Raw genomic sequence first — 12,689 nt, forward strand, 5'->3', positions numbered from 1 at the left:
TGCCACATATGGTCAGCGGTAACTGCATGTGAAGACCACATCACAAGAGAAAGATTCTTCCTTGCTTGGACTCAGAGTGCTAGAGGATGGATGAAGTTTTTGCATTACTTTTTGTGGCTCAGTGGGAAAAGGATCTACCTGCAATGTAGGAGACACAAGAGACATGGGTTTGATACCTGGGTTGGGAAGATTCCCAGGAGGAGTAATTGGGAGCTAACTCCAGTATTCTTGCTTGGAAATCCAGTGGACAGAGGAGCCTGGCAGGCTACAGTCCAAAGGGTCACAAAGAGCTGGACATGATGAAGCACACACACAATGCAACGCTTGCCTGTCTCTACACCTATAAGACTGGTTCATCAGTGTCCCCAGAGAACTGAGTCATCACTGCTTTCCCACAGCACCCTGCTGGGCTTCATCTTGTGGTTGTCAAGTCATTTCAGCTGGTGTGGGTTGTTTGTACTCCTCGTGGTAAAGGGCGTCCTTAAACATGTTCAGTGATGTGCCCTTTATGGAGAGAGGGTCATAGGCTTTCACACGTCATGTGGCTACGAAACACGTTCATACTTTCCGTGTGCAAAAACCAAATAGGTATCTGCATCTTACCAGGGGAAAACAAGGGGGACTGTCTGTCCCCTGAAGTGAAGTGAAGTGAAAGTCACTCAGTTGTGTCTGACTCTTTGTGACCCCATGGACTATACAGTCCATGGAATTCTCCAGGCCAGAATACTGGATCCCCTTCTCCAGGGGATCTTCCCAACCCAGGGATCAAACCCAGGTCTCCCACATTGCAGGAGGATTCTTTACCAGCTGAGCCGCCAGGGAAGCCCAAGAATACTGGAATGGGTAGCCTATCCCTTCTCAAGTGCATCTTCCCAACTTAGGGATTGAACTGGGGTCTTTTTCATTGCAGGAAGATTCTTTACAAAATGAGCTATCAGGGAAGCCCCTCTAGAGAGAGGAAAAGTATTGTGAAATACCAGATTAGATGTTGACTCTTTTTTGGGGGGTGGAATTAATATTTTATTTTACTTCTTAAATAATTTATTGAAATATATTTGATTACAATGTTGTTGTTTCAGGTATACAGTAAAGTGATTCAGTTATATGTATATACACATATATGTGTGTATATATACACACACTTCTTAATAGTCTTTTCCATTATAGATTATTACAAGATATTAATATATTTAACTGTGCTATATAGTAGGATCTTGTTGGTCATCGATTTATGTGAAGTAGTATGTATATGTTAGTCACACACTCCTAATTTATCCCTCCCCTGCCTTTCCCCTTTGATAACCATAGGTTTGTATTCTAAGTCTGTGAGTCTGTTTCTGTTTTGTAAATAAATTCACTTGTATCATTTTTTTTAGATTCCACATATAAGTGATATCATATATTTGTCTTTCTCTGACTTACTTCACTTAGTGTGATCATCTCTAGGTCATTCCATGTTGCTGCAAATTGCATTATTTCATTATTTTGTGCTGCTGAATAATTTTCCATTGTGTGACTCTTGTACATATTGTTTGAGGATATACTTTGATCATGTCATACATCTTATTTTTCATTTTCTGGAGCAGAAAAAAATTTATTACAAGCACCAAGCAAGGAGAATGGGCAGCTTGTGCTCAAAAACCTCAGACTCCTCAGACGCCTTCTATTTTGGCTTTTTTTCTCTCACGGTTGAACCCAAAACTGACTGCTTTAAATCCAACAAACACATGGTTGAATTTAGAGTGTTGCAGCTTTCAGTTTAACAAAAAACTTTCCCTCTTTGATTCACTGCCATTGAGTTTATGAGATGTGTCTTTTATTTCTGATGATGGCACTCTGGTTTTTCTCTCCTCTCCTTCTATCCAGCCTCATTTCATTTCTCCTAGTGACAAAGGCCAAGGCACCAACTTAGCCAGGTCTCACCTTCTAGCTACGAGGGACAGTCTGGTGCCAAAGTGGCACTTCTCCAAGTCACCAGCCAAGACTCCTCCTTGTTCTGTTCCCAGCCCTGAGTGGTCTCCACTGTAGTCCACACTTTACCCTCATGTTTTGAAGGAGGGGCAGAGGGGAGATTGAAACAGACTTAGTGACACTTTATATCACCATGCTGCACTGGGAAACTTTATATCTTTACTATTGTTAATAAACCATATTTTTGCAACATACCAAATTATACCAATAATTAAAATTCTGACCCATAGACTGAAGAACTTGAAGTTCTCTGAGGCTTCTAACTTAAAACTGTATATATAGCTTTTGATATTGGAAAAAGAATTTTTTTTTAATTTAGGCCCCTTAAAACAGTTCAAATATTATGCCCCAAAATCCTGTTGATGGTGCTTCTGTCTGCTTCAAAAAAAAAAAAAAAAAAAAGCTTTATTTCTAATATTCAAATTCATTTGGGATTAATTTCTAGGACTCTGTCATTTTATAGAGAAGAGCTCTAGGTGGCCTGTACATTTGTGGTTTCACATCATTTAACAAGTGACAGCAAGCCTAGTAGGACTTATTGTTTTCAGAATAGAATGCCTTGTTTATTCATTTATTTTTTTAAGATCCTGTATCTGTCACTGTTATTGTAAATACAAGAAGGTGCATGCTGTAATCAGAATCAGGAAAGACGTGACTACAAATGCAAATAGCAGCTGTACTTGCCCAGTTTTTCCTTAAACATTTAGCAAGTGTTCAAGATTTTCCCTCTCACTTAGAAAAGTAGGGGAAGGAGGAAGAGACTTTTCACCCACCTCTCTCTAACAGGAATTGTTTCTCTCCAACGCTAGGCATGCAAGAGGCTTCCATGAAGCTTACCGAGTCACTGCATGAAGTCTATGAGCCTGACTGGTATGGGCGTGAAGATGTGAAAATGGTTGGCGAGGTGAGAGCCGGTCACAGCGCTCGGGAGGCCCAGCATGGCTTCCCTGCGGGTCCCACCATGTCCTACTCACTCAACTTATCCCCTCTCAGCACTTCATGGCCCTAATCAGGAGGGGACACCATGTACCCAGAAGGCACTGTGCAGTTCCGCCATCCAGATTGATCCAAACTCATAGTGAGGAGTGAACATGATGATAAAACCACTTGGGTAGAAAGCAGGGAGTTTTAGACTGTTTTTCTTCAACATAAGAGTAGCACTTTTCTGTTCCTTACTACACTTCTTAGCCCATTTCAGCAGGAGAATTGGCTCATGACATGATTTTATGTACTGCCCCTACTTCCCCATCCCTCCTTGAAAGCAGGTACAGGAGCTGAGAAGAGGATCTGTTTCAGTTTACCACCAGCTGGTCCATTCGCCAGTCTGCAGGGCTAAGGACAGACCTTGCCAGTAGAAATTTAATTCATGAAATACTTTATCCCAAGACATGTCTTAACACTTAAAATGCAGTCTAGCCCAGGGCTGTCTGGCTCTGGAAAGCAAGAAAGTAGTTACTGTTGCTTTGAGGAAGGCAGGATGGGATGTGACACTGGGTGAGTTCTTCAACCTTCTTTGGCTTCAGTTTCCTCATCTGCAAAGTGAGAGTGTTAATTTTACCTCCTAATAACACACTGAAAGCCTGTGTACTCACACTCTCGACCTAGTGCACAGTTCATGTGATTGTTACAGATGTTAGGAATCCTGCTGTCGGGAGTTTTCTCATGACCAAGTTCTTTGTTAAAACAAAGAGTGGTTGTTTGTCATGCCCACTTCACGGGAGCTTGTTGCTTCTCATGAGGCATGGAAGACCTAAGAGATGTGGCCTCCACAACCCAGGGGAAGGTCTGGTAGGTGACATGCTGACCATCTATGCAGCCTTTGGAAAGATGGGTTAACAACTCATCTGGGTTGCTCCCTGAAAATTCTGACACTCCCATATTGATCACAAATCATAATCTTGTTATGACTGTGATAGAAACAGAGATTAGTTTTTTAATGAATAAGGCTCTTGTTAGCTCTGTTAACTTCTTTTGAAACCTTTCAGGATGTGAATTGGGCAAAATCAGCCTCCACACACCATTTTTCAATGCTGTTTTGAGTAATTACATCTTCTCATATTTCTTAAATATAAAGACACTGTTTCAACAGCATGTTTTAAAGGCTTACCTCATTTTGTAAATTTCTGATTAGAGGTGTAACATTTAAAATTCATCATGAAAAGAAGACTTTTTAAGGGAATGATAGAAGCTTGCATAAATGGCTTTTCCGAACACTGTGTTACGATTCTCTGTGTGGCAAATGCCACGATCTTGACCTTTATTCCTAAGGAAACAGCTGATATCCTACCTTGGTCCTTGTGGCTTCCAGAATTTTGGGAATCTTCAGTTGCTGACCCAAATATGAGCTCTTTTGAAGCTGAAGCACCTGACACCGCATGTTCAGAGGGTCTGCTCAGATAGAATATAAGCCTTTTTGTATAATGGATTTAAATTTTGGGGCTGCATAAAATTCTTGAATAAGGATCTATAACAGTTAGAACTGGGTTTTAAAGGGTGAAAAAGAAAAAGAAGCAAATCAACCATTAAAAAGTGGTTTCATCAAGACAGAAACTTCTCTCCCATAATGGACATTGAAGGTTGGCAGCCCATGTGTGGTGGGGGAACCCACGACCATCAGGGGCCCATCTTTGCATCCCTGATGTCATCTCTGCTTTCAAGTGACTGTCTGGCTCTGGCTATCAGCACTCATTTCTGTCTTCCAGTAACAGGAAGGAAGAAGCGTGGAGGACAAACCTCCCTTTAAGGACGTTGCCTTCAAGTCCCTCCTGTTGGCAGAATTAGTCTCATGGCTACAGTAGCTTGCAGTGGAGACTGATAAATGTGGTCTGTGTCCTAGGAGGCCATGTGCCTGGCAGAAACTGGAGGTTGTGTTACTAAGGAGAAAGAAAGGGTAGATCGTGTCAGGAGACCCCAAATGTAGTGATGGGAAGAATATGGAGTGATGTTCTTACACACTTGCTATGTGCTTGGGATTCTGTGAGGCACTTTATGTTGTCAGTTCCCTTGATTGGGTAAGCTGAAACTCATTCTAAAGTCACAAAGCTGGGATATGAACCCTGTGCTGGTGAGGCAGCCTGGTGTCAGAGACAGATCGTGGGCTTCACATTCAAGCGTTGAACCCAGACTCTGTCATTTACCAGCTACATGACCTAGGCCAGGTTGTATATCATCTCTGGGCTTCAGCATTCTCTTCTACATAAAGATAACAGGAAGACTTTTCCTCATAAGAATATTGAATGGCATTGAAACATGTATAATATCGTATATGAAACAAGTCACCAGTCCAGGTTCGATGCATGATACTGGAGGCTTGGGGCTGGTGCACTGGGACGACCCAGAGGGATGGTACAGGGAGGGAGGAGGGAGGAGGGTTCAGGATGGGAAACACGTGTATACCTGTGGCGGATTCATGTTGATATATGGCAAAACCAGTACAATATTGTAAAGTTTAAAAATAAAATAATAATAAAAAAGAATATTGTGAGAATTAAATCACACACACACACACACAGACAAGTAAAGTGTTTAACCAGCTGCCTTGATGTCCATGGGTTGCAGAGTCAGACACAACTGAGCAACTAATACTTTCACTTTTGGGCTTCTTTGGTGGCTCAGATGGTAAAGAATCTGCCTGAAATGTAGGAGACCCAGGTTAGATCCGTGGGTTGGAAAGATCCCCTGGAGAAGGGCCTGGCAACCCACTCCAGTATTCTTGGCTGGGGCATTCCATGGGCAGAGGAACCTGGCAGGCTTTAGTGCCTGCAGTCACAAAGAGTTGGATGTATCTGAGCAACTATAACTTGACAGAGTGACAGTAGTAGTCATAACAGTCATAATATCTGATAGTCACTATGTTTATCATAACTGGTACTCCATGCATGGGAGGGCCCTTTCCAGTGTAACTATAAGTTTTCTGCTGTCTGTGTGGAAGCTTCAGCAATGGTTTGTTGTTTGTATGGAGTGGCTTCTAATTTCATGGACTGCTTCAGAAGCAAGCTGTTTTACTGGATTTCTTCAGACTCTTAGCCCCAAAATCCATTTATAAGGATTTATAAGGGGCCTTCTGATGGAGAGGGAAATGGAAACCCACTCCAGTATTCTTGCCTGGAAAATCCCTTGGACAGAAAGGCCTGGCAGGCTACAGTCCATGGGGTTGCCAAGAGTCGGACACAACTTAGTGACTAAACCACCAACACCAGGAGCCTTTTGAAGTTTCTGTTGAATACATTCTTTATTAATTCAGAAGCAGAAATGCATTTTTAAATGAGCTGAGCCCTTAGGTAACCTATATATTCAGTATTGTAAATTTAGAAATGGTAGCCAAATTAAGGTATTTTTAAATAATCCACATTCCTTCTACCATTTACTATCCAAGGAACTAGTACTTATCTGATTTTATAGTTTCAGGCTTTTTAGAAGTTGGTGAAAGGTATCCAGTTAAAATAATTCTGCATTCATCTCTTTATTTCCTTTTTTCTTTCAGAAATGTGATGTGCTGTGGGAAGACTTCCATCAGAAATTAGTGGATGGGTCCTTGCTGACACTGGACACCTATCTGGGCCAATTTCCCGACATAAAGGTATTTTATTCTGTGTCTACAAAGGGAAGAATTTAATGGTGCATGTACTTATTAAAAATGGGCAAGAGATAAGTGGATAAGAGATAAGTTAAAAGTCCTCAGGCTTACATCAAAGACAGAAACTTTGTGCCTATTTAAGTGTGGGATTTTTATTCTGTTCCTATCAGTATAAAATGAAATATAGTTACAGAAATAAGATTTTCCCCTTTAATGAACTGCTTCATCTTTTATTTCTCTATAGAATTCTTTTTAATCCTATATATATATATATATATATATATATATACACCTGATCATAAATCAGAGCTACTAAATAATTTCAGTCTATGTTCAAACCTTTTTATTATATGGGACTTGACAAGAATTTCCATTAGGATAAACAAGGTCACGAGGAAAGGAGAAACTTCATGGCAAATGTGAAAGCAAAATCTGATCTTTGTTCTGTATTTTGTATATGTTCATAGCACACCTGCACATTCTTAAGATGTAAGCATTTCAAATACATTTGCATCTGGATCTAAAAATATCCTGTCTAAAACATTTGTCTTATTTAACAGTTGGATTCATTGAAAGGGAAATACACAAATGAAGGATTGAATATCACAGTTTCAGAATTGACTCTCAAGGTAAAGATGGTTTTTAAGCCATCAGGCTTGTAGATAGCAAATGGTAGCTTTGATAGATCAACCCTCCAGTTGTTTTCCCAGCTGAAAGAGGACTTCAAGGTAAGACAGCCACATGCTGCCTTTCCTGTAGATCAAGGAGCCGTAAACCACCATCCATGGGTATTTGCAGTATCTTAGTAGGTGACCTTTGATGTAAAGTTCCATTTTAACCTGGTCTTTTTTTTTTTTTTTTTTTAGAAGCTTACAACAATACCCATTTATTAGCTCACAGTCTGTAGAACAGAATTCCAGGCATGGTTGCCTAACCTTTATAGACATTGCCAAACACCAGGAAAATACCTGCAGTAGTGTGAACTGGCTTTGGCCATGAAACATAGTGAAACTTCTTGGCCGAAATCAATGATGTTCATTTCCTTGGCCCTGCACAGAATGCCTAATGCTAGTTGGCTAATACTTCAGTGTGTTTTGGGGAAGCCAGAGGCACCAGACAAGAACCTAAGTGAGTCAGACTAGATACATTAGCCTTGTTGGCAAAATATCCTGGAGAACAAATCTAGGTATCAATTCTCAGTGATGTTATCATCATAGGCAGCAGAACAATTTATTCAGTCATTATATAACTACATCCTAATGAAAAGATTTTAAGTCAGTTTTTAAAATTTTCTGAGAATTAAAAAGTTTTTTAATAAATTTTAAAATTTTGTACACAGAGAGTGCATTTTGAGACATCTTCAGATACTTTGATAGGCATTGACATTTTGTATTGGAATTTGCAGCGTTTATGAAGCAAAGATTCTCAGAATTATCATCACACTTTAGAATATTGTTTATTGGATGGTAATTAATCTTCATGAAAATCAATTTCCAATAAGTCAGAAGGAGGTAAAAGAAAAGTTTGTCTTCCTATTGGAAAATTTCAAAGAACTTCACAACTTGTCTAAATTATTCAGATAATATTTGATAGTATGACTTTAATAAGCAAATGAAAATTGTGATTGCCTACAGAAGAACACATTTGAAAAGTTGTTGGGTTTCTTTCAGGATCAAAACTTAATGCCATCAAAAGAAGTGTGAAGCATTTATTATTTGTTATTTGCTATGGTACTTCCCAGCAAGTTATTTGGAAATTAGCCATTCTCTTTAGGAGTGGTGTAAAATTACAGAAGACAAATAGACACAGAATTAATGTTGAAACATAGATTAAAATAAACTCCTGATGGATTATTTCGGTTTATGTTTTCAGTTTGTTGAAACACTCAGTGGGATTTTTACTTTTCCTAGGGTCCATGTGGTGGAGGGGCAAGCATAAAAATGATCCTCCACTTACTGAAACATCTTTATAAGAGAGATCTGGAATCATTTTTCCAGCTGCATGCCCTGAAGATAAATGAAATATATTTCATGGTTTTACCTGCATCATGAAAAGAACCTACATAATCTCTCTCTCTGTTTTTGTGAAGTCATGTTTAGACTATTAGAGCATACACATAGGGTTTCAACCAAGATAGAGGATTGCAAAAGCATTTCATATGATGAACAGTGAAGGGAACAGCAGTGTTTATCTTGGAAAAGAGAAAATTTGGAGTTGGAGAGTAGGTGGGACAGCTGCTTCTAGTGATTGAAAGACTTATCTTTTATGAAAATACATGGAAGTATGCATTTACCCAGTGGCTGGAAGTTAGAAGTGGATATAGACTCCATCGTTTCATAAAGTGAGTGTTGAGTTTTTATATAATGAATGGGATATTGATGAAAAGGGGCTTATGATTAAAAATACAGTGGAGAATTTTCAAAGCTTGGGACACAGTTAACCTCCTTGACTCTTGTTAATATCAACAAGCTGTGTGTAACCTCAGGCAGATTTCCAAATATTTACTGCAACCCATCAGCAAAGACTATGAAGTACCAGTTATGAGGGGATGATGTTTGACTTTTCCAACTGTGATTGGCAGGGCACCTGGTGTTACAGTTTTTTATACAGCACAGACATCTAACATCAGTGTTGTAATAAGAGCCAGCTTGTCACTAACCCAGGCAGGCTTACAGCTGTGAGCTGTTACTGTAAAATGCAGTTTAGAGTTTATCTTGGCAGCCACGCCTGAGCCGCTAAGCATATATCTAGAGCGGGGGGCCAAAATGAATGCCGAATTGGGAGTATTGTTGAAATTTTAAAAATTTCAGTAAATTATTTTCTTTGCTGCAGAAGGTCAATTCATAGTGGGAAATCTGAAGTACTTTTAAATAAACCACTTAGTTCAACTATTTATTGGGACTTCCCTGGTGGTTTAGTGGTTAACACTTCACTTTCCAATGCAGGGGTACAGGTTCAATCCCTGGTCAGGGAGCTACGATCCCCACATGCCTTGTCACCAGAACAAAACAAAAAATAGGAGGAATATTGTAACATGTTCAATAAAGACTTAAAAAAAATGGTCAGCATAAAAAGCAATCTTTTTAAAAAGACAAAAACCATTTACTATTAAGCTAGTAAATTTATTTAATAAAACTTACTATTGGATGGTTAAATTAGAATTGTATCATTTTCTTTGTAAAAGCTGTGGTGTATTAACTCTACCCTTACTTAGGAGATGAGGTTTTCCAAATATCAAATAGGTAAGGAAATAAGATTGGCTCTTCAAACACAAAAATATGTGCATCAAAATGAGTGATGGCCTTCAAAATAATAACTTCTACCACAGTAAGCTGAACTCTGTAATTGACTTGTCAGTTACACAAGAAAATGACTCACATTATTTACTTCACTTCTTGTTTGTGAACAAAAAATAAGATGATCCAGTGTACCTTCCCAGGCTTGGAAGTAATTGAATTTTAACGCTTTTCAAAAATCAAATTTGTCTTCAAAGAATCCAGGTTTGCTTCTTGGAAGATATTAAAGGAAACTCCTCACTCCCACCCCACCCAAGTCCACAAACAGAGTTTTGTAAGAGTTTCCATAGCGTCACACAAGGCCACTGCCTCGAGGGTCAGTGCTTCCTGGGAGGTAACAGATATTTGCTAAAAATAATGAGCTTTGTCACCTTATCAGACACTTCTCTCTGCTCTGCCTGGACTAATTCATGGCATATTTTAAGTGAATGTGGTATATCAGCCAAATTTTTCGGTAACACCAGTTGGAAGTGGTCTGTGCAGAGTCAAGTGAAAGGGATTGAAAGTATCTAAATGAGAGTAACTGCCTCACGGTGCCTGTCACCTCTCCTTCAGGGAGCGTGGAGGAGGAGCACAGCAGGACAGACAGTATCTGGACGACAGAGTCTGTCACAGAAACCTGGGCACTGCTAGAAGAGTACTAACCCAGAGTTAGGAGCAGGGAATGAGTGAGGCAAGTGAGGGCACAAAGGTTCAAAATATAAGGAGATGGGACTGCTCTGGTGGTCCAGTGGTTAAGAACCCACCTTTCAATGCCGGAGATGCAGGTTCAATTCCTGTTCTGGGAACTAAGATCCCACATAGCACGAGGCAACTAAGTCCGCGCTTTGCAAACTGCACAGCCCACACGCTCCCACATGCCACAGTGAAAATCCTGCATGCCACAGCTAAGACCGGACGCAGCCATAAATAAAGAAATAAGTATTAAGAAAAACTAATTTTAAAGTCAAAAATTTAAAAAAAAAACACAAAATCTTATATGCCTGTTTTTTTTTTTTTTAATTATTTCTGATACTCATTTCTTTGACAGCTCCACTTGGTATTGCAATTCTTATGTGGCAGTGAGTTCCCCCAAATGTTGTTTGTCTTAAAAAAAAATCTTTATTTCATCTTTACTTTTGGGAGGTATTTTCACTTGGCATAGAATTCTAAGATCTCTGTTGATTTTTATTTTTCAGTGCTTAAAAGATACCACTCCATTGTATTCTAGCTTGCACAGTTTCTGAAAATCAGTCTTCTGTAATTCTTACCTTTGTATTTGCTGTTTTTCTTTATTCTTGATTTTTAGCAGTTTGGCTATGATATAGCTGGCTGTGTCTTGTTTGGTATCTTTCTCTTTTTGGATTCTGAGTTTCTTGGAACTGAATTTTGATGGCTCCCTTATTTCATAAAGTTGTCAGCCATTATTTCTTCAAATGTTTCTTCTGACTCTTGTTCTCATCTCTTTCTGAGAAGTCCAATTTACACTATGTTAGACTATTTGATATTGTATTAGAGGCCTTTTGTGGTTGATTCTGTTTTGTTTTTTTTTCTCCTTGTGGTTTAAAGAGAATAATTTCTCTTGAATTAGCTTCAACTGTACAGTTTATTTCCTCAACTCTTTTATGTCTAGTGAACAGATGTATCCTCTCTGATATATAAATTTTTTTTTGTCTTTAGCATTTCCATTTGATTTTCATTTGACGGTTTTCATGTATCTGCTGAAATTACCTGTTTATGTATTTTGTCTAATTTTCCAACTAGATACTTTAACATATTAGTCATAGTTATTTTAAAATTACTGATTGATACTTCCAACGTTTGGGTCATGTTTGGGTTTGTTTCTGTTGATTGCTTTGTGCTTTCTCATGGGCCTTTTTTGTTTTTGTTTTTTTTTATGTATGTGTTTCAAAATCTTTGATTGAATGCCAGACTCCATGTATGGGAGAATGAAGACTGAAATGATATTTATGCCTGGAAGTGGGCATTCTTTGTTGGCAAGCTGTTAATGTAAGAGCTAATTGCAGCTTGAGCTGGATTTGAGTTTCATTGTTGCTATTGTTACTTTCAGTGCACCATCGCTTTCAGATTCCTCCAGAACAGAGCTGCTAATGCCTTGAGCGTATAGACTAACATCTATAATATTTTCAGACTCTTGAGGTCAAGTCCAGTTTTTGCATCTTTGACCCACATTGGGTGGGTCCTTGCATGCCAGAGAGTTCCTGTTCCCCATCAGATTTCAGGAGTCCTTGTGTGCCTGTATTGCAGAGGGGCTTTAAACCCATACATTTATCCTTCCTCCAGTGGTAAGCAGCAATTTCTTGTTATTCAGTGGTGGACTTGGAGTGGGGCAGGGCTGCTTATGTTATCCTTTTCTGGTCTGTCTTAGGCAGAGCCAGTTTCACATTTGTGATTGGTCTAAGCAGGAGTTTGCTGCCCCTGTCCAGGTGGGATCAAACCTCTTCTTGTTATAGAAGTCAGATCTTAGGTCCAAGAAGTTTTTATTTTTAAAATATTTCTTTCTTTATTTATTTGGCTGTGCAGGATCCCAGCTGTGGCACGTGGAATCTTCAATCTTTGTTGTGGCATGCAAACTCCTAGTAGTGGCATGTGGGATCCAGGGATTGAACGCAAGTCCCCGGCATTGGGAATCCCAAGTTTTAGTCAATAAACCACCAGGGAAGTCCCCAAAGAATGTTTTATGTTCCTCCCCTATGGGTTGAGATGTTTTTTTCCTCCCACCCTTCTGTTTATTGCAATTATTTTTTAATATATCCTATGAACTCGGGGAATCAATAGTATGGGAAAGACTAGAGATCTCTTCAGGAAAATTAGAGATACCGAGGGAACATTTCATGCAAAGATGG

General features: G+C 39.2%; 1 protein-coding gene across 1 annotated transcript in view; it reads left to right on the plus strand.

The window, feature by feature from the left end:
• AMPH (amphiphysin) overlaps positions 1 to 12,689 on the plus strand; it is a 212,675-nt gene that overhangs the window by 121,964 nt on the left and 78,022 nt on the right. The window contains exons 4-5 of the mRNA XM_070788056.1: positions 2,781 to 2,875; positions 6,455 to 6,550. Of these exons, the coding sequence (XP_070644157.1) occupies positions 2,781 to 2,875; positions 6,455 to 6,550 (191 nt within the window). The remainder of the gene's footprint in view (positions 1 to 2,780; positions 2,876 to 6,454; positions 6,551 to 12,689) is intronic.

The sequence above is a fragment of the Bos indicus genome, chromosome 4, assembly GCF_029378745.1.
Source record: "Bos indicus isolate NIAB-ARS_2022 breed Sahiwal x Tharparkar chromosome 4, NIAB-ARS_B.indTharparkar_mat_pri_1.0, whole genome shotgun sequence".
In the NCBI taxonomy this organism is placed as follows: Eukaryota; Metazoa; Chordata; class Mammalia; order Artiodactyla; family Bovidae; genus Bos; species Bos indicus.